Here is a 22,747-nt window from a genome sequence, read left to right as displayed (position 1 = left end):
TCACTGTGCTCTCCAATGACTATTGATTACACTTAAAACCCATTTCACTGAACCATCTGTAGCAAATTCTATTTGGAACAGTAATATGCATTAAATAAACTTTTTTTAGTTATAAAAAACAAAGATTCTGACTATTAAATGAATAACTGGGATCTTTCAGGTACCCCAAAAGGAAGATTTGGATATAGCATGAAACACTGAAACTTATGATAAATTTTTAATTAAAATATCAACCAAAAAAACCTTCATATCAAAACAGTATGTGTTTTTCTTAGAATAAGGAAGTTGTATGAGAATCAGGGTCTTTTCCACCTAACTCCAGCACCCCGACCCCCCCAAAATATGTACCAGTTCCGACTTACATACAAATTCAAATTAAGAACAAACCTACAATCCCTATCTTGTACGTAACCCAGGGACTGCCTGTATTTCAAACTTAAAGCTGAGATTATATTTTCGCAAAACCAAAACCACGAGTCACACTTTGTGTCTTTCTGATTGCAGTTACTCTATTTATATATGAATTGCTAAGGTACTTTACAAGGCAAAAATCGAGATGAAATATCTCTGACCTAAGGCGTAGATCATCACTGCAAAGTGAAGGTGTGGTTTAGCACAGGTAGACCTACCTACCTCTCGGTGTTAGCTTGAATTTAATTTGCACAGGTACCAACAGTAGTCAGACAGGGCAGCATGATGTCGCAACTCAAGCACAAACTGGTAGGTGATGCTGAGAACATACCTAGGTGGCTGGCCCATTGTGTAGCCCATGCCACCATGTATTCATTATACAGGCAGTCCCCGAGTTACGCGGATCCGACTTATGTCGGATCCGCAGTTACGAATGGGGCCGTCTCCCTGGTCTCCAGCAGACCAGGGAGAGGAAGCAAAGCGGCGGAGCACGCGGGCAGCGGACAGCCCAGACGCATCTGGGCTGTCCGCGTGTTCCGCGGCTTTGCTCCCCGTCCCCCTGGTCTGCAGACCAGGGAGAGGGGGAGCAAAGCAGAGCAAAGCCGCAGAGCCCGAGGGCAGCAGGACAGCCACGGCACTTCTGGGCTGTCCCGCTGCCCCCGTGCTCCGCGGCTTTGCTCCGGACGACTGTGGTACAGCAGCTGGGGTGCTGCCGGTTGGTCCCGTAGCGCCGCTCTGGGCGCTACTGGACCAACCCGGCAGCACCCCAGCTGCTCTGCCCCAGGTGTCCTGATTCAGCCACTGCTGGTCAGTTTCAGCAGCGGCTGAATCAGGACACCTGGGGCAGAGCAGCTTGGGTGCTGCTGGGTTGGTCCAGTAGCGCCGAGGAGCGGCGGCGCTACTGGACCAACCCAGCAGCACCCCAGCTGCTCTGCCCCAGGTGTCCTCAAGTCAGCCGCTGCTGAAACTGACCAGCGGCTGACTACAGGAAGCCCCTGCCCCGGGCTTCCTGGAATCAGCCGCTGATCAGTTTCAGCAGCAGCTGACTTGGGGATGCCTGGGGTTCTTAAGTTGAATCTGTATGTAAGTCAGAACTGGCATCCAGATTCAGCCGCTGTTGAAACTGATCAGTTTCAGCAGCGGCTGATCTGGACGTCAGTTCCGACTTACATACAGATTCAACTTAAGAACAAACCTACAGTCCCTATCTTGTACGTAACCCGGGGACTGCCTGTAGTTATATTGTTGCCTACCCATGAGACAATAAAACCTTCCTTTGCAGTGAAGACATACCAACAAGGTTACAATTTTAACCAGGTAAGATGGGAGCGTGTGTGCATGGGGTGGGGGGCGGGATGGAATAAGATATGACAAAAGCAAGTGGAGGAGCATAGCCAGTGCTTTGCTAATTTAATTTCTGTTAGTAGTTTGGTGATGGGGTAGGCTGGAGGGGCCATGTTTATAGGTAGGGCCCTGCAAATCCACAGCTATCCGCTTTATATCTATTGATAACCATGTCTGCAGATATGGGTGTGGATATCTGTGGCTCATTTTTGCAGATACGCATACAAATTTTGTATCTAGAACCCTGCAAATTTGCAGATATCCTCTTTATATCATTTTTCATAGATGCAGATATCAATTTTATATCCACACATGGCTCAATTTATAGGATACCTATGATCTGCAAATGAAAAAAATTAGATCTGTTCCCTCTATTATTAGACAATCTTTCTATTAAACAGCCACCATTCTTGTCTGTCATGTGACTTTCAACATTCACACACACGTGAATATACATTTACAAACATATGGGTGTGCATTGTATTTGTACTGAAAGGGTGGGAAGGGCTTCTGGAAGGTCGATTTGACTGGGCTGGGTTCCAGAGGCTTCAAGAAGGTTTGATCTTAAGCCGCTGGTGTGCAAACATGGACATTCAACCGTGTGCAGTTGCTACTGCCATCGCCTATTATATCGCCAAGTACGTCACTAAATATGAACCTACGAGTCTTGAAAGAAGCCTCAGACACTATTGCTCAATTCAGGGAGGAGGAAAGCAATATTTCTCGAAAGTTGTTTAAAATATGTATGGCATTGATAAATCAATGACAAGTCTCCACCTGTAGTGTGCTTTCCGTCTTTGTGGCCTGCCTATGAAAGGGAGCACGAGAACAGTCATTTATGGTAACACAAGAAAGCCTGACCTTCAATACAAAGTTGCAAGAATGAGAAAGGAAGAGGTTCAAAACTCTGAGGAAGCCCTGGAGGAAGACGAACAAGGAGCAGAAAATCTACCAGAAGAAGATGCAGAATTAGCAGCTACAGGTAACGATAATTTCAGTTGCGCTCAGTTGAGTATGTTCTTTGGAAGGTGTACAGATCGACGAAATTGATCCAAACAAATTAATGGGCAACAATGTTTATCATAAAGACGCCTTCGAAGAATTACAGCGTCTTCAAAGCCTTGTTCCTTTTAATCAACAAAACAATTGATCGATCACCTCAATTACTTTATCCTAGACTTAAACACAACTGTTTTTAATTAAAAATGTAAATACCTAGTGCAGAAAACATTCTGTAAAACACTCTAGCTCAAAATACATAAGCATATCAAAATGAACCTTGGAGTTCTTATTAGTTGAAACACACTAGATTTAAGACCAAAAAGACAAAAATTAAAAAAATTAAAAAAACTTTTTAAAAAGACAATCTTTCTAAAAGCGCACCAAAAGACTAAAAATAATTAAAAAGTGTATCAAAAGGTCAAAAATAAAGTTTTAAGCTAGTAACGTAGGAGAAAGATTGGATGGCTAAGTACGATTCAAGGTAGTTGCTAACTGTTAGCCATCCAATCTTTCTCTTACATTGGTAACTTAAAACTTTATTTTTGACCTTTTAGTTTCTTAATGAAGACAGCATAAAAGCTGGAGAGGGTCAAGGCAGAAGACCCAGCAGCAGGTTCTATGTAATTTTCCCATCTCCCCACCCCACATTTTTCTCCTGCTTTTTTCTTTTTAAATTTTAAAAGTCTCCACAATATGAAGCCTGGCCTCCCCTGATTTTGGTGGAGTACTTCTTTTACTGGGATTCTCAGCTCAGACCTTAACTGTGTGGTACTTTTCTTGTGACTTTTGCTATCCCCAACCTAAGACTACACCCAAAGCTGAAATAGTAGATGTTTCAACAGAGCAGCACTGTATTTACAACAAAACTGGAGGTTTGAGAGAGCAGGACTGCTGTGCAAGGGAGTAGAAGGCGCACACATCTCTTCTGTCAGCATAAGGCATTTGCACAATCACTGATCCATCCTGCAGTGTTTGTCTTCATGTTCACCCTGAATCATGCCCAGTGACAATGATGATGTAGTCTTCAGTGGCTTGCAGGTTGTTACATGTTCAAGCAGAGTCACGCATTTTCCTGATTCACCTGAGTTCTCATGCACTGATATTCCTATCCTCTTCAGCCTTGCTCACACAAAACAGCCAGACCTATGCATGACTCAGGTCAGATTCCCACTCACCTCCGCTGTGTGCACAGTCATTGTGTAAGGAACTAAGTTTCTAGAAGGAAGGGCTATGCTCACAGCGTCCTAACAGAACAGTCTCAACTGGCTGCCTACATTGGTTTGTTGCAAAGGCATGACATAGCTCAGGGGTTCCCAAACTTTTTGACACGGGGACCAGTAAATCCATTCACGAACTTTTGGAGGACCGTAATGTTCATTTGCATATTCATTAATCAAATGATGAATATTCAAATAAGTGGTTTCTGGCCCTTCCAAAACCCCCAGTGCCAGCTTTAGCAAAGATTTTGATACGGTCACCCACAATATTCTTGCCAGCAAGTTAAGGAATATGGATTGGATAAATGGACTGGAAGACAGACAGAAAGCGGGTTAGACCAGGTGTGACGGAGTGAAGCAACCCCGTCCCTTATCAGCGCCACAAGCGCCAGTGAAGAAACTGCCGCCGCCGCGCCAGGGCTGCCCCGGCACAGCAGGGAGCCGGAGACCTGGCGCGTCATCAGGGCTCGCCCGGGGGAAGCGGTGACATCATAGGCGCGCCTGGGCAGCATAGGGAGGGGCGAAAGGGGTGCCGGCATGGGACCAGGAGATAAAAAGGACGAGCCAGGGGAAGGATGTGGGAGTGAGGAGGGGAACGGAGAACAAGGTACGGAGGAGGGGGACCAGCTTGAGTGCGCAGACCAATAATTGACCGGCGGAGTGGAAACGACCCAGGGTGGGCCGAGGAACCCGAGAGCAGGTGTGTTTGGGGGTAGACACCCCACCCACTACCGTCAGGAGGCACGCTCCTGACATTAGGGCCCTGGGTCGGGGTCCGGAGAGAGGGTGGGCCCGGACCTCCCACTCCGCCCTGGTAGGCTTTAATCGCTGGACAAGCAACCACGAAGGGGCACAAGAGGGGGGCATATTGTGACACCAGGGTTTCCCAAACTTTTTACTTTAGTTGGAACCCTTTTTTTTCCAATACTGCTTTTTACAGCCCAAAAATATACACACACACAAAACAAACTGAGAAAATACCAGACATATAACATGTCTGGTATTTTCTCATTCGGTAAGTCGTATTATTATTAGATGTATCAGTTTGTAGTTTCAAACTGCTTGGCTGGTAAACATGCTCAGACTGCATGAGTGTATCTACCAGCCAGACAGTTCACAACTACTCGAGGGGGTGTATGTGGGGGGACAATAGAATCCCCGGGCCAGACTAACTCATGCTTTGTGCTTTGCGGGAGGAAGGGGGGAACAAGGGCAGCGTCCCAAGATCTACATATGGCCAGGTCAGTCCCACTCCCCGCAGGCCAATTCATTCCTCCCCCCTGCTTCCTCCCGCTGCGCCTCTGGCCAGCCCGACTTCCCCCAACCCCCTCCTGGGCAGCCAGGTTCCCCTCCCCCGCCCGCTTCTCCCTTGGCCAGCCCCGCTGCCTGCATCCAGCCCTCTTTCCGGCGCCGCTTCTTCTCCCCCCCACACATCTTCCCCAACCAGCTCCCTGCCCCCACCCTTGCACCCCCCCGCAGCCCTGCTTTAACCGGCCCCCCAATCTCCCCAGCCTGCCCCGATTCCCCCATCCAGTGCTGCTTCCGGTGGCCAGCTCTCCCTTCCTCCTCACCCCAGAATCCCCTGGCACCTGCACCTTCCCTTAGCCCTGCACCCTCCTGGTGCCTCCCCCTTCCCTTACTGCCCCTGCCCCCTTTGCCCTCTCTTTCCCTGATACCCACCCCCTCAGTACTCTCTTCCCCATCCCCTCCTGCCCCTGTGCCCTCACACGACTTGCTCCATCCCCACCTCTCTCATGCCCACCCCTTCTTTCAAGCCTTCTCCCAGCACCTCCTCCTCCAGCCCCCAATGCCCTTCCCCTCTCCTCTCTCAGCATCACCCTGTCGCCCCTCCCACTGACACCTCCCCTCCTACCCTTTCCCTCAGTCTGCACTTGGCCCCCTGGCATTTGTCTCTCTCTCCTGCATCCTGTCCCTTGGTGCCCAAGCCCCTTCTCCTTCCACTTCCCCCCCTCCGCGCAAGCCCGCCGCTGCCGTTGATGCCTCCTCGCCTCCGCCCAAGCCCGTTCCCTACTTTCTGCCTTCCACATTGCAGGGCCGGAGACCAAACCCGGAGCCAGCGTGGCCCCACCATGTGCCTCCGAAGGCTTTTAAAATCCCGAGCTGTGACGTCACGTCACGCCCGGGTGTCCTCCCCGCCCACATGCAACACTGCACATGGGCAGCAGCAGGCGGTGAGGAGGAGCTGCGCACGGCAGGGACGCTCTGGGGGTGGGGTGGGAGGACGCGCGGGGGACCCGCGCCAGGCAGAGCCAAGAGAGACCCAGCTCCACATATCGGTGGAGCAGGGCCCCCGGCTCTGTAACTCGCCGGCACTTCCGGGTTCAGGGGCGCGGGGCCCGAATCGGCCTAAGGCCAGCCCTGCCAACAGCCACCAGGCATGCTGAGGCCCAGTATGTTTTTCCCGTGGCCCGGTACTGGGCCACAGCCCATAGTTTGGGAAACGCTGACATAGCTGAACATTGTTGCAGGCAAACACATTACCCCCCAAAACCAAATTTGGGATTCTAGTGGATTTCTTTCACCATTTTTGCACAGGAAATGTTTACCTCAAGAAACAATTGCTCCAAGGACCACCAGAAATAATTTGTGAGTGAAACAGCTGCAAAGAGAATATTTTGCACTAAGTTGACAACCTATTGCCTAATGACAAACACAAAACTTACATTAATGGCATAGTATTAAGGTTACAAAGTCAAGCAATCAAGTTAGGAAATGCCCAAATTAAAGCTGTCCATGAAACTTTAATTCAGCCCTATTGTGCATATGCATTATGATCTTTAATTACATCATTACCATACAGTTTTTTCCACAAAACCCCCGCCTCATTAAGTGCAAAGGATGAACAGAGCTCATTTAATGAGGAGCTATTCACTAATCTGTTTTCTCCTTATTTACTGCACACTATTCAAACCCTGCCCTGAAGACAGAATTAGTGATTTCCTTAGGATATTGTTTATGGTGCTCTTTATTATGTTGCCTCAATACTTCACAAACATTAACTGATTTTTGCTACATCCCATGTGAGGAGGGACAGACTATTATTCCCCCATTTTACAAATGGGAAATGGAGGCGCACAGATCAAAAGTATCCTCTAATTCTGGGTGCCCGATGTGAGTTACATAGGTTATGATTTTTCCATATACTTAGCCTAACATATCACTTTACTCGTAGCACTATCCCTTTGCCTTCAGTTGCAGCTGTGAGTGCTCAGCACTTTCTACACATCAGATCCACGTGTCTCAAGCCAGGCACCCAGAAAACAAAGATCACAGAATTAGGAACCACCTGTGAAAAGCGCCGTTTCACATCTCATGGAAACTCTGCTGCAGAGGCAGGAATTGAATCTAATTCCTTAGGACAGCATTCCATTGCCTTAACTACTCGGCTGTTCTCTTTCGTTCTGCAAGGCCCCACCTCATTCCCTATACACCTTCTGACTTCTGTAACCAATAAGGCAAACAGCACAGATTTGCTTCCAGAACACCAGCCACCATGTGCACTGAGGCAGGGGCCCTGTGGCGAAAATATTATGTAACCGTATAATTGGGGACTGTAACATAATGCATATGCACAAGCGGGTTAAATTAAGGTTGCATGGGCAACCTTAATTCTGGCATTTCCTAATTGAGTGTATGACTTGGCAGCCTGAATAATGTTCTTTTAATGCAGTTTTTTTGTGTGCAACTGAGTAGAATTTTATGACATCAAACTGAAATATTCCATCCTATGGTATCATGTTAACACCCACATGGGGCACTGGCAGGACTGGACCCTTTAGATTCACTGCACAAACTCTCCACTTGAGTTAATGTAGTAACTGACAGCAGCAGTAGGTTGCCATTGCCTATGCGGAGCAGCACTAGTCTCACAAGTACACAGTTTACAGGGAACACTATTTGGGACACAAGGGATTGATCATGGAGGGAAGGAGCAAAAAAGTCTGTGCCTGATAGAGCACACTTGCTTCTAGCACCTGGCACGAACCTCAAGGTCCATGAGTCTCCAGTTCCCCATCCTCCACTAGTGCTGGTCCGCATAGGCAATGACAACCTATTACTGCTGTCAGTTACTCCATGCAGGTCCATATATTTGAAAAGGAATAGTGGCATATTCTCCTGTGAGGGAGAAAAAAAAAAGATAAAGAAAAAGATAAGGCCCACCATGGAACTGGGAGCAGGCTAGAGCATAAACGACAGCACAGACGACGGTGGAAGGACAGATGGTCGCGAACAGTGAGCCCTGGGTGATAATCACTTGGTGGAAAGTCCCAGTCCCGCAGCGGGCCTGATCCTTACTTTTAAACTTTCTGTGAACCCCCTGCGATACCCATCACGGACCACAGGTTAGGAACCACTGTCATAATGGATAGGACCAAGGGAGTTGAGTTCCTATATAGAATTCTTCACTCTGACTGTTCTAACTGAATGATGGGTCATTTTTTAAATAATACATTTTAGGTACTTTTTATTTGCCTTCGGGATTTGATCCTTCAGGTCAGACTTGGGTAGTGTTTTCTCCATGACTTCAAGGACTAGGAACTGACTGATTTTTAAATGAAAGCCAAGAGTCTCATATGATCATATGACTCCTGCAGCTAGGGCTTTAAAAGACACTGAGTACGACAGTGCCTAGGGATAAAAATCACAAAGAGATGGCAACACTGAGATAAAAACTATCTGCCACTCTAAAATGAAAGGTAGTGTGTGGCATGACACAGATACAACTATCACATCCTCCTCGGTAGTGAATGAAAAGTGGTATGAGCTATTGGTGGTAGCTTATATTAAATAAGTTTTGCCATCAGACTGCTTCCCAGTGGGCAGGCATCTACAACTCCAAAGCCACCATTTCTATGTTATCAATAACTAGTCCTTGTTGCTTGGATCAAAGAGTTCAAGGACTAAATAAGCAAAGATTCTGTTCTTATACTCAGAAGTAGCCCATCTGAGTAAGGTCAGCCTCAATGGCAGCAGAGCAGTATTAGGACTTAAGCGGATGCCCGAAGTTAGCATTTGTATTCATATTTAGAGCCCTAAACAAATGGCTTGGTTTTCAAAAGAACTGAGCATCCAAAGCTTCCCATGGACATTGCAAGTAGTTCACACTTTGGAAAAATTAGCCAGTTTGTATTTGGTACCAACACATGGATTTAGAAGCTTACCTTGAAGCACACTGGCGTGCAAATCTGGCCATTTGTCATGAGGGCTTTCAACTGGGAAAACCACTACACTCAGTGACGGAAAACATTCAATAGAAAAATTGCACTGAGCCCCGCAAAGGTACTGGATTTAGATGAGTTTCTATAAAGACTTACAGAGAAACAGAAACTGAGACCTTAGTGCAGCTGTCAGATATTTTTTAATGGCCTACCCAGTGATTACAAGAAACAGGAACTCTACGCCTTTAAATAAGAACAATAATAAGTATTTTGCAATCCAGATGTGACCTGCAGAATAACCCATTGTGATAGGAAGACGAATCTCTCACAGATGATGATGATTGTCAGAGATTGAGGGGAAAGAGGAAACCCAGAGAAATAATTTCGCAAGACATTTAACAACAACAAAAATTCTCAAAGCCCAAGTACAAAGTTTTCTCTTGTCCCCTAAAGAGAGCAAAACCCATAAACCTTTCAGAAATTTGAATGATACAACTTGAGAAATTCTGAAAGATTCTAATTCTCTATTTCCTCTGGACTGACTAGTCCCGCAAGCTCCGGGGTGTGTGTGTCTCCTCAGAACAACTAGGAAAGGGATGTGTAAACTGTGCTTTCTGAGAGCCAGAGGGCGGCATCTGTTTGTGCAAAATGGCTCTCATCTCAGCTTTGATACACAGCAGTGATTAAGTTTTCCAGCTTTCTGCTAATATCAAGGTGGGATACTGCATGCTGTGAATAGTAATTTCTGCAAGCTGTTATTCTGTATTAAAACTGAGGGCAGCCCTGGAGCACATCATAGAAAACTCAATGGCTCACTCAGAGCACACTGGATCAGCCCTTCTCTCAAATCCTTTTTCATTTCTCCTCAATGGCCAAAGACAGCTTAGCTGTCTTCAATATAACTCACGACTAAACTGGAAAGATTACAGTAGGTGATAGAAGGTTCAACTGCACTGTCCCTGAGGCTGAGCCCACTAAATGGAGGAGAAAGCTCCAATACCTATACAATCACACACACTGGTACTTACTTGAATGATGTCCTGAAGGCTTTCAGTAAAAGATATCTCTGCTTCTACCATGTAGAACTCTGCCAGATGCCTGCGACTTTGAGAGTTCTCAGCTCGGAAGGTTGGGCCAAAGGTGAACACATGGGTAAATGCACTGCAATGAAAAAAGAAACAAGATGCATTTTGCACACAACGTAAGAGCAGATTTTGAACTAGGAGCAGAAATGGGTACAATCGATCCACGCTCCTCCCTCAGCTCCAGAGCAGCTGGGAAGTTTCTGCTAAGCTGACTGGCAGTGAAGCAGTTATCAGCATTCTCATTTAAAGCTGCCATCATTATGCTTCAAAGTCAACACACACCCGGAAATAAGTAAGGCAGTTGCCACCTCTTTGTTACAGAGTCAGCCTCATTCAGATAACATATGGCATTTGGATGGGTACTGCCAGGGCTTGACAAACCGCAGCGAAATCTACTCGCCAGCCCTACACTGCACATGCGCCAGCCCCGCATTGCGCATGCGCACGCCACCAGTGAACGGGGCGACCGGCTGAAATCTACTCGCCCCAGGTGAGTACATTCATTGATTTGTCGAGCCCTGGGTATTGCCATACACATTGTCTAGATACTTTTTTCTTAATAAATGAAATCTAACCCTTCAGGAACAGAGAAGTGCTGGCACATCACAATGCTCAGACCAAAACTCCAGATGCCAGACACTACTGTTCCACCACATTACTCACACCTGCTCTTCAGCAGGCTTAACTGACATGGTAGTGGTAAAAATGCCTCAAGCCACTGCTGCCTGGTATACGTGAGGGATCCCATTGTTGATGAAGCCGAACAGGTGCTAGCAGCAACAGGAAATACTTTGTAGTACAGCTGTAACCTCTTCTTACACAGTGTGGTTCTCTGTCTCCCTCTCATGGCTACAACAGCCTTTGAGACAATAGACTTGGGTCTTTCATTTCAGGTAGCAGAAGACTCCTACTTTCAGATCCAGAGGTCTCATGTTCAATCCCCACTTGGGACATCATGAGACCTAAATGTCCTTAAAGCTTGTCTTTTAACTGTTTGGTATTTGCCCAACACAGTCTTCCACGGAATCTTTTTAATATATTCTCTCCCTTATGTCACACACAATAGCATGGGAACCAAGAGCCTTTCAGATCACTATCTTCCTTCACGAAAATCCATCCAACCAAAATTCAACACCGTTTAGTTTTATTTAAACCATGGGAAGGTTACATCCAAAGCAGCAAGTTTCACACTGTGATCCGAAGACCTGCAGATTCATGGATGTTCTAATTAGGGAAAGAGCTTTACAACAATAGGCCAGTGGCTTAATATGAACTCCCCCAGTGAAGAACAGGGATGTTAGACACAGTAAAACCTGTGTTATCCGGCACGCTCGGGGATTAGGGTGTCCCAGTTATCTAAAAATTCCAGTTATCTGAGGATACCATCAACCTAGGAAAAACCAATGGACAATAATAGTAAAACTCAAGTTTTTAACATTGGTGGTTTTGTAGTGTGAGGCAGCTGGTCTCTCATTTCTCTTTTGAGTTAAAGATGATTAGTACTTCTTAAAGAAAAAATTGTTAAGCCAATCATGGTAAACCAAGCCCAGCCTGTGCGCCTGAAGATGTGACAGTATTGTGGCTGGGAGCAATGCCAGTTCAAGTTTTCTGATTAACAGAATACCGGATAACAAAAGTTTCACTGTAGTGGGTAATAGAACAGTCGAGTAACCACATGTATTCTTATCAGTTACTCAGCTATTCTACTGTCCCCAGAGGCGGGGCCAGCAGACAGTGCACTCCAGCCACACTCGTGGGGAGCCCCCTGCCACCCTGCACTGCTGCCTCTATATCAGAGGCAGCAGTGTGCGGTGTCAGGCGGGAACCGGTCTGCGAGGGGGACCAATTTAAAAACCAGCTCCCCTTATGGACTAGCTGCCTGCCTCTGACACAGGAAATGCCTAGGCGTACTGGTTAATCGTATACTTGACCACTCGTTTACATCCCTAGTAGAGAATGAGAGTTGCCTGACATTCACGCAAAGCTGAGAACTGTAGGAGTTGTGCATGTAATCCGGGATGAACTCAGTAAGGGTATAAAGTGAATAAGGACGTGCAGCTGATAAAAGTCAGATCACAAGTTTCTGTTCATGTTAATTCTGTTGAACAGAAGATTAAAAAAATAAACAAGATGGCAAAAAGGTAAAAGGCTCCAAAGTATATCATAGGGTTCCAAATAAAGGAACAGGCATGTCACTGTAGGAAGCCTGGTCATACCATTCCCTCCATAAACTTATCAAGATCAGTCTAGATTTTTTGCCACCACAGGTCCCCGTGGATGGCTGTGTCATGGCTCCTTCCCCACTCTGGCATGATAAATGCAGAAGTGGGGGCCAGCAAGTGTACCCCAAAGCCTTATCTACCAGGCTTTGGTATAAAACTTCCCCCCAAGATCTTAAAAACCTAGATCTTGGGAATAAAACTTCCGCTGCCACCACCCAAATGTTGCTAAAGAAACCAGGGGAAAGATCATTTGGGAAATCTTCCCCCTAAAACAAAAATCAGGGCACACCATTAACCACTGCCAGGTTAATAAAAGAAGAGAAAGAACTTTTATTATTACAACAATATTCTGGTTGCAAGTATAATGACTGGAGAGGAAGGTAACAAAATATACTCATGGAGAAACTCCATGGGCCTAGAACTTAGTTACAAAGAAAAGCCAAAACATCTTTTAAGCAGTGCCAGATCTCAGATCCCATACCCAATCCATAACACAATAAAACCTAACGAAACTACCTAAACTTTACCCTACTTACAGAAAAAGAATGATGTCTTGGAGAGAGAGAGAGACATGCTTGTCCCTCTCTGTAGCTGCAGAGAACTCTCAGAGAGACAAAAGGAGAGAAGAAAAAGAAAAAAGCCCAAATTCCTTTGTCCCAGTTTGAAAAGTCCCACCTACATTCTTATTGGTCACTCCACCTGGCTAGGTGTAGTTAACCCCTTAATACCCAGGCTGCTGGCTAACCCCCATAATCATGACATGCCCACCAAATCACAGACGGTGCTGGACAGCCTCTGGCCACACTGGCTGTGATTTCTTCCTGTAGGTCTAAGATAAAACATAGTAAATACATTATGCACACTTGACTAAACACTTGAAGACATAAAAAGTAAGCAAATGCTTCCATATCCATAGAGTACCATCACCGCTATACAGAGAATATTAAGTAGTTGAGTCCAGAAATGCCTCATTAACCAATCAAACTCTCAGTCTCAAAATCAAATTTAGAATAGCGTGGGGTCTTGATCTAAAGTTCAATTGACCAGGTTCTGTGTCTCTTGCGAAATACACCACTATCATACACCAGGCCAGGTCTTGGCACCACTGAGAGTGTCAGCTCAGGGCGAATTGCTTAAAACCAGGGCTATTTACCGCCCTCAACTGGGGTCCTTTCCCAGGCACCCCTCAAATTACACCGAGCACAAAACCAGGGCTATTTACCGCCCTCAACTGGGGTCCTTTCCCAGGCACCCCTCAAATTACACCGAGCACTTCAGCTGCCTCCCCGGTCAGCCGGAAGCCTCACCAGCAAAACCCCTTAGACACTTCAGCTTCCCAGTGCCATCACCAGACTTAGGCCTCCACACACAGGTGAGAGGTTACCAAAACCCACTCACCAACTCCAAACAGATCCTCCTGGTCCAAAGGACTCAGCCACAGTACCAAGCCAATTTTCACTTTAGATTTTACCCACAAGATCACGCTGGGCCAATCCTTTAGAATCTAAACTCTAAAGATACATTACTGAAAGGAAGAAAATGTCGAGAGTAAGATTGTTAATGAGAACCTTCATATATAAACATCACATCTGTACACATGTCTCATACATAGAATCAACAGTGAACAAGCTTTCATTAGACACCTTACATGGGTCCCTTTGCACAAAATGTTGCCGTGTCTCAGTTTCCCTTCCCACACAGCATATCAATTTTGGAATGCCCCTTCTCAGGTGAGAAGCTCCAACACTAATTACAAGTATTAACAGTGAAATACCAGGGTCCCAAAGCTTTTGAACATGCAGTGTGTCCTTGGGTACATCTTGTAACAGTTTCCAGGGTTTTGGTACAAAATCATGCACAGTGGACATCGTTACCATTCTTAGTAACAGCAGTACAGTGGTTATGCAAGTTAACATAAGCAGTAGGAACACATCCACCCCAACTGTACATTGACAATTCTGGCTTTTTACATTTAAAAAGTTGCAACCTTCCTGGGCAAACACAAGTCTTTTCCCTCCCACATGCCCTGTGGGTTTAGGTTGTGAACGCCCTCCCACACAGACATAGGCCTGGCTGGGTGTGGCTCCCCTGCTCACAATGGCTATGGAATTCCTTTGCTCCTCACAGGATCTTTCTATCCCCAAGTCACTTTTACCCCCCTCAGGCACAGCAACCTGCTGGCCAGCCTCACCATAAGGATCCTCTTCCTTATGGCTTTCTGCAAGCAAAAGCTCATCTTCCCCTGGCTCTACAGCAGCATCACCCTGCTGAACCACCACCAACTCCTCCTGTGATCCCTCTATCCCCTGAACAGGCAGGTCTTCACACAACCCCCCTTCAGGAAAACACACAGACTCCTCTGGGGAAAGATCAGAGACCTCCCCCTCTCCTTTCTGGGCTTCAGCTGCCCCCAGAGCTAAATCTGGGCCCACAGCACTCTTCTCAGCCAATCCAGGCTGACAGGCACCTCCTGTAGACAAAGAACTGGGAAGAAACCCTTCCCCCACATGCATACCCCCCTCCTCAGCAGCCAAACTGCCAGGCTCCACACACAGAGGCTGCTCACACTGAACACCCTCCAGAATTTGATCTTTTTCCCCAACTAAACTTTCACTCTGGCCAGCCACCCCAGACTGCACCAGAGGGACACTTTCCTGAAATAGGGCAGGGAGAGCCCAAAAATCTGACACTAGCCTCTCCTCTGAGGCTCCAGGCAGATATGTAGAGGCCTCACTCACAGACACACAACTATCTCTTTCAGGCAAACATTGAGGAAAACTTTTACCTGGTTCCCCATAGGCCTGACTAGCCACAGACAACTTCCCAGATTCCCACTCACCCCCTCCCCAAACCTCATGCATGTTCTGGGGCTGGGTTAAGGTATCTGCCTGATTATACATACTATTCATGCCATAATCACACCCCATCCCCACATGGTTCTCCACTGAACCCCCCTGAGGATACAGTCTCTGTTGTTCTTCCACTCCCTGGACCTGGAGTTTCCTGAGATATTGAACAGGGACTGGAGCATTCATGGGAGCAGGATGGTCAGTTGATGGGGCCTTCGCTTTAGCAATCCTCTCCTGTGTTTCCACTTCGATTCGCCTGGTCTCGGCCTTTATTTCCGCTAGTCTTGCCTGTGCTGCTGCTAGCCTCGCCTGTGCTGCTGCTAGCCTCTCCAGATGTTCTTGCTGGGCACACTTCTCGGCCTCTCGTTGTGCACGCCTGTCTTCAGCCTCTCGTTGTGCACGCCTGTCTTCGGCCTCTCGTTGTGCACGCCTGTCTTCGGCCTCTCGTTGTGCACGCCTGTCCTCCAGCTGTAGGAAAAACTCTATCTCCTTGTCAGTTAGAGGCCTGCCGATCTTACAGGCAACTTCCCATGTAGAAGGCATTGGTGAGGGGGGAGAAGCGCTGCTATACATTGCTCCTGCCCTCTCCTTGGGGAATGAATCTGTCCTAGAGTTGGACATCCTGTCTTAACTAGCCTAGCTATCCAGTTGTCCCGAAAGCTAGAAAAAAACAAACTGTTTGGGTAGGTCTGTGTCTGGCTTAAGGTCTGCCCCTCCCTGAGGCAGCCCAAAAACAAAAGAAAAACAAAAGGAAAACTGCAAAGCTTGCAACTCAAAAGAAAACTGTGCCCTTTTAAAAATCCTGGGTTCTCCAAATAATCCCACCGCTATGCCACCATGTCATGGCTCCTTCCCCACTCTGGCATGATAAATGCAGAAGTGGGGGCCAGCAAGTGTACCCCAAAGCCTTATCTACCAGGCTTTGGTATAAAACTTCCCCCCAAGATCTTAAAAACCTAGATCTTGGGAATAAAACTTCCGCTGCCACCACCCAAATGTTGCTAAAGAAACCAGGGGAAAGATCATTTGGGAAATCTTCCCCCTAAAACAAAAATCAGGGCACACCATTAACCACTGCCAGGTTAATAAAAGAAGAGAAAGAACTTTTATTATTACAACAATATTCTGGTTGCAAGTATAATGACTGGAGAGGAAGGTAACAAAATATACTCATGGAGAAACTCCATGGGCCTAGAACTTAGTTACAAAGAAAAGCCAAAACATCTTTTAAGCAGTGCCAGATCTCAGATCCCATACCCAATCCATAACACAATAAAACCTAACGAAACTACCTAAACTTTACCCTACTTACAGAAAAAGAATGATGTCTTGGAGAGAGAGAGAGACATGCTTGTCCCTCTCTGTAGCTGCAGAGAACTCTCAGAGAGACAAAAGGAGAGAAGAAAAAGAAAAAAGCCCAAATTCCTTTGTCCCAGTTTGAAAAGTCCCACCTACATTCCTATTGGTCACTCCACCTGGCTAGGTGTAGTTAACCCCTTAATACCCAGGCTGCTGGCTAACCCCCATAATCATGACAGGCTGTTCCCGAACTTCACACTTTTGATGGTTAGAAACCCTCATCTAATTTTATGCTTAAACTCGCTGATGCACAATTTATATCCATTTGTTCTTGTGTCTACTCTGATGCTTAACTTACATAACTTCTCTCCCTCCCTGGTATTTATCCATCTGGTGTATTTACACAGAGCAATCATATCTCCCCTCAGCCTTCTTTTGGTTCAGCTAAATAAGCCAAGCTCTGAGTCTCCTCTCATTAGGTCGGTTTTACATTCCTTGGGTCATCTTAGTAGCCCTTCTCTGCAATTGTTCCAGTTCAAATTTATCTTTCTTACACATGGGAGACCAGAATTGTACAGAATATTCCATATAAGGTCTCACAACTGCTTTGTATAATGCTATTAACATTTCTCTGTCTCTACTAGAAATACCTCGCCTGATGCATCTTAGGAATGCATTAATTTTTTTCATATCTGTGGCTCAGTCATCCTGTGATCAACCAATACACCCAGTTCTTTCTCTTCTTCTCAGTACTCACGGTCATCCAAATCTTCTTGTACCACATTCCAGCTCTCTTCCATATTGGCAACACCTCCCAACTTTGTGTCTATAATGGGGTCGACTCACCAGCATGGCGCCTTCAGCAAGACTTTGGGGAATTAGCTGGCTGCTCCAACGTGCCCCCTTCCGCTGGCGTCTCCCTGCCATGTCCTCCATCGGTATGGCATTGTCTTCAGGGCACTGCCCTCCGGCAGTGCCCACTCTGGTCTTTGTCAGTGCCCCCGTCCGGGGAGGGTGGTGTCATTGTTCTTCCTCCACTACACTCTCCAGGGTCCTCCCTACTCCCTGGGACCCCCATTTCTTCTGCCAGGGAACACCCAGTTCCCTTGCACCCTCCAGGCCTCAGTGACCCCCTGTCTCTGGGCAGACAGCAGTCCCTTCTGGCCACTTCTCCCTGACAAAGGGCGTGGACCTGCTACCTCTAGCTACCAGGTTGCCTCTTGCAACCCTGCCTTCAGGCCCAAGCCTCCCCAGTCTCCTGCGTCTGCCTCTCTCAGCCCCGCCCACCATGGCTGCTTCTCGCAGGCCCTAGGGCCTCAGGCCTGGTAGCCTGGGTTTGCTAGGCCAAAGCCTCCCCAGCCCTGTCCTCTTTCAGGGAGCCTCTTGCTTCCCTGGCAGTCAGGCCTCTACTGCCCTCCCTCCAGAGTAGCAGGCAGGTCTCCCTCCTTCCAGGAGTCACTCTTTATAGCCTCCACCGAGGCCCTCATTAGCTGCCTCGGCTGGGCTTGCCGCTGACTCCACTCTCAGCCCCTTAAAGGGCCAGTGCAGGGCAACTCACTGTTTCAATGTCATCCATAAATTGTCATCAGCACACTCCCACGTTCTGTGCCAAGCTCATTAATAAAAATGTTAAATAAGATTGCTCCCCAAACCAATAGCTCAGGAACTCCACTAGCATCCTCCCTCCAGCCTGAGAGTTCACCTTTCAGCAAGACCCACTGTAGTCTCCCCTTCAACCAGGTCTTCATCCACCTTTCAATTCTCATAGTAATCCCGATCTTCTCCAAATTTAGCTAGTAACTCCCATGTGGAACTATATCAAATGCCTTAGTGAAATGCAAGTAGATCCGATCTACTGCATTTCCTTTGTCAAAAAAAAAAAAAAAAAAAAAATCTGTTTTCTTCTCAAAGAAGGAGTCATTGCATTGGTCTTGCATGAGCTACCCTTTGTAAAACCATGTTGTATTTTATTCCAATTCAAAAAGTCTACACTCCTGTTTTTTGCCCCATAGCCTGAGCCAGCTGACCAAGTCTCTGAGACTCAGTGCCATGCATTTTTATTGCAATGCAGACATACCCTTAATGTTAGAAAGTGACTTTTGAAAATTAGGGGCTTAATTTTCATAAGATTCATAGATTCCAAGGCCAGAGAGGACAACTGTAATCATTTAGTCCAGCAATGGGCAAACTAGGCTAGTGAGCTGCAAGATTATTGTAACCAAGATGGTCTCCCAGGATAGGGTAGTTTTGCAAACTGTGCCTGTGTACAAATGGGGGGCAGACGGCTCCCTAGGAGCCAGTGTATGTTTTTAAGCCGGATCCCTGCATGAGCTGGCTCCTGCCTACCCCCTCCCCACCCACACTGCTGCCTCTGATATAGAGGTAGGACTGCGGGAGGGGACGGGACAGTTTTTCAAACTGTATTGTAACCCCAGTGTATTACTGATTCATGCACACACAGCTGCAGTGACGAACAAATGGAAACAGGATTGAAGCCCCCTTAAAAGTTTGGATCCATAAATCTACATCCCACAGATCTCAAAAACTACAGCATACAAAACAAATGAATGACTAAAGATCGGACCTCTTTAGTCCAGGATTCTCTACTCCAGTAACATCTGTGGGGAACAGATGTTGCCAGACCAGAGCCGGGAAGCAGCTGGGAGGGGTGCCCAGGGCTGGGGTTGGGAGCTGGAGCCTGGCTAGGGCCAAAGCCAGTGGCAGAGAGCTGGTGGCCAGGGAGCCCCACCATCGCCAGCAGCAAAGGGCAGCAGAGTCCAGCCTGGGGCAGGGAGTTGGTGGCTGGGAGGTCAGGGCTGGTAGCTGGGGGGAGAGCCTGGCAGAGAGCCGGCCGCCACTGGCCAGGGTTGGGGCTTGAGTTCAGCAGCTGGGGTGGGTACCTGAAGCCTGGGGCAGGGGTCTAGGGGCTGGTGGCTGAGAGCAGAGCCTGGAGGCACACAACAGAGTGGCTAGCATTGACCTCCCTTGGTCTGGGACCCATCAGGTCCCGAGGCTGCTGGACCAGGGAAGTCCAACCTGTACAATAAAAATCTAAAAAAGTGGTTATGTAATATTCACCAGATGGTGCTGTTAATATCACCTTTCACTTTCTTGTTCTTAGGGTGCAAGCACTGCTCAGGTTTTGTGAAACAACCCATTTATTTTAGGGGAGCTGTGGGAGGCAGCAAGAAAGCTTGTTTTCTGCCTTAAGATAACTTGAGTCCGTTCCTGAGATATGGTTGGCCGCCTATGAACCAGGCATTGGTGTTCGGGTTGAGTTTTGAAAAAGGGGACCACTTCTGTTCCAGGGATGGGGTATATGCTCAGGCACGTGAAACTGTCCTGCAAGGCTCCGTTCTGGATGAACTACTATGGCTTTTGTGTCACAGACTGCCAGACTCAGCGGTGCCTTTAATAATTGCTACTGCTTAACAGAGGAGTGACAACAGGTAATTCAGAGAAAGTGGGAGCTGATAATTCTTCCCTTTACAAGGCTATAAAGAATAAATACATCAAAGTGACTGGCCTTTGCTTTCCTTTAACAAGAATGACCACAGAGAGCACCTTTCATCAGAGGAATGTACAGTCTATCAATCTAGTTATGGTAGAGGTACCACTATGATCCTCTAATCCAGGGCTACTCAACTTCAGAAGCCCCTGGGGCCACAATGATACCACACAGCACGTGCCGAGGGCCACAACTTAAGTATGGTTGCATACACATGCAAATATATGCAAACAGTTTCTTTCACACTGACAGGCATGAATACAAAGATTAAGCCTTAAGCTGCGGCGCTGGACCCAAACGTGGCCCTCAGGCTCTGCCCACAAGGCTAAGCAGCCAGCATTTCCCACAATGCCCGGCGCTTCCTGCACCTCCTTCCTGAGGGCTAGAAACACCAACACTCTGTACCCATCTGTTCTAGCCAGACTGTCTGCTTGTGTCTTTCAATGCTCCCCCGCCTGGGAGATGCCTTGCCGTTGTGGAGCATGTTCCCAGTGGAGGCCGTGTTCAAAGGATCTCACCCACAGGCTGTGTATTGAGCATAAACCCAAACACCACTGTGGGCTGCAAACAAACAGGCTGTGGGTCGCATGCGGCCCATGGGCCGGGTGTTGAGTAGCCCTACTCTAATCTGACCCCCTGTGAAACACATCCCAGATAATTTCATCCAGTTAGTCCCTGCATCACACCCTATAGTATATGCCTGAACTAGAGGATGTCTCACCATGCCAACCGCACACCTAGCACATCTCTTGTACTATCTCTACTCCTCACAGTTTACAGATGAGTAGAGAGAGGTCAAACAGCTTGTCCAAGCCAGCTGCAAAGCTCTGAGTAGGAGTCTCAATTCCCAGAGCTCCTGTTTTAATCACTAAAATTGCCCTCCCACCAAATAAAAAAGTAATTAAAAATTACTAGAGCAATTACAAACAAGACTGGAAAGTGCAGTAATTGAATTAAAACAGACATATCATGGTTACTTTTTATAGAGCCAATTAAGTGTCTGCACCCACCTAATTAATGAAAGTTAGTTTCCCGTCTAATTACCAGAGTCTGTATTACAAGCGTGTTTTAGACAAATGATGCACAAGACACTTCATGAAGAGCTTTGTTTTAAAGGGATCTAAGATAAATTAGCCAATTACACCTTACACTTGGTAACGCTGAACAGCAGGGAGACTGAATAGGTACTATACATCATTCACGCGTCTGCATCCAAAAGTATTTAAAATTGTACAAGGCAGAGCAATAATGTGACTGAAGAGAATACAGAGGGGAATCTCCTTCCATTTGCTGCATAATTAGCATGTCATTTACATATGAAATTTCATCTTTCTTGAAGGGAGCACTTCCCACCCTTCTGCAAGCAGAGCCTTCTCCAGGAAAATGAAGCCAATTGAGTCATCTTTTAAGCCCTGCTCTGTGTTGTAAAAGGTCTACCCCAAAATGAGTGTTCAGTTCCAGTAGGTATCTTCCTAGGGTGAGACTACTTTTGAGTGTGGTTTGATGAGCAGTGAAAGTATCACCACAGACATCTGAGCAGCCACTAAAAAGAACAGGGTAGTTCACTGCTCAGGGCTACTTTTTCAGGCTCCCAGCACACTTAGGCATAGTTGTATTGCTACATATGTGTTGAGATTCAGAGCGTCTCTATGCACCTAGATCAGCCAATCCCAGCTATATAAATACTGCAATGCATGACACCTTAGCTCTTAAAGACGTGTTTGTGTTATGGTGGATAGTTCTCTGAAAGCTGTCATTCAGGCTCTGTCTAGACGACATGGCACTATCGACGGAGCCATGTAAAATAGTTTACTTGGCATAGTCAAAGAAGCGGGGATTTAAATAAACCCTGTTTCATTAAAATAAAAATGGCTGCCGCACTGTGCCGACAATCAGCTGATCCGGCACAGCGCGGCAGTCTAGATGCGGCAAGGAAGCCTTTGTTGACCGCAAAGGTTTATTTTAATGAAACCATTTTTATTTTAATGAAGCGGGGATTATTTAAATCCCTGCTTCTTTGACTATGCCGAATAAACTATTTTACATGGCTCCGTCAACGGAGCCATGTAGTCTAGACGTAGCCTTAGCGTACAGCAGCAATCAAAAACGCCAACAGTAAGTTAAGAACTATTAGGAAAGGGATAAATAATAAGACAGAAAATATCATCATATCACTGTATAAATCCATGGTGAGCCCATACCTTGAATTCTATGTCCAGTTCCAGTCATCCCATCTCAAAAAGGATATAGTAGAACTGAAAAAGATTCAGCTAAGGGCAATGAAGATGGTGAAAGATATGGAACAGCTTTCTTACAAGGAGACAGTTAAAAGATTAGGATTGTTCTTCTGAGGAAATAACTATGGGGCATATGACAGACATCTAAAATTCATAAGTGGCATGGACAAAGTGAGTAGAGAAGTGTTAATTTACACCTTACACACAATACAAAAAATGGGGGGAGGGGAGGGGGACATCTGAAATAAATAGGCAGCAGATTTAGCAAACAAGGGGAAGTACCTTTTAATACAATTCACAGTTAATCTGAGGAACTCACTGCCATAGGGGTTGTAACGATCGTAAGTATAACTGGGTTTGAAAAAGAACTAGATAAGCTTATGGAAGATAGTC

General features: G+C 46.6%; 1 protein-coding gene across 3 annotated transcripts in view; it reads right to left on the bottom strand.

The window, feature by feature from the left end:
* Window positions 1-22,747, bottom strand: part of NARS2 (asparaginyl-tRNA synthetase 2, mitochondrial) — a 75,541-nt gene that overhangs the window by 31,286 nt on the left and 21,508 nt on the right. For all 3 annotated transcript variants that reach the window (XM_075919475.2, XM_075919476.2, XM_006131905.4), the window contains exon 7: window positions 10,183-10,315. In XM_075919475.2, the coding sequence (XP_075775590.2) occupies window positions 10,183-10,315 (133 nt within the window). The remainder of the gene's footprint in view (window positions 1-10,182; window positions 10,316-22,747) is intronic.

Source organism: Pelodiscus sinensis, chromosome 1 (genome assembly GCF_052426305.1).
Source record: "Pelodiscus sinensis isolate ZL-2025 chromosome 1, ASM5242630v1, whole genome shotgun sequence".
Lineage (NCBI taxonomy): Eukaryota > Metazoa > Chordata > Testudines > Trionychidae > Pelodiscus > Pelodiscus sinensis.
Note: the sequence above shows the minus strand (reverse complement) of the source record. Positions and strands in the feature narration are given on the sequence as shown.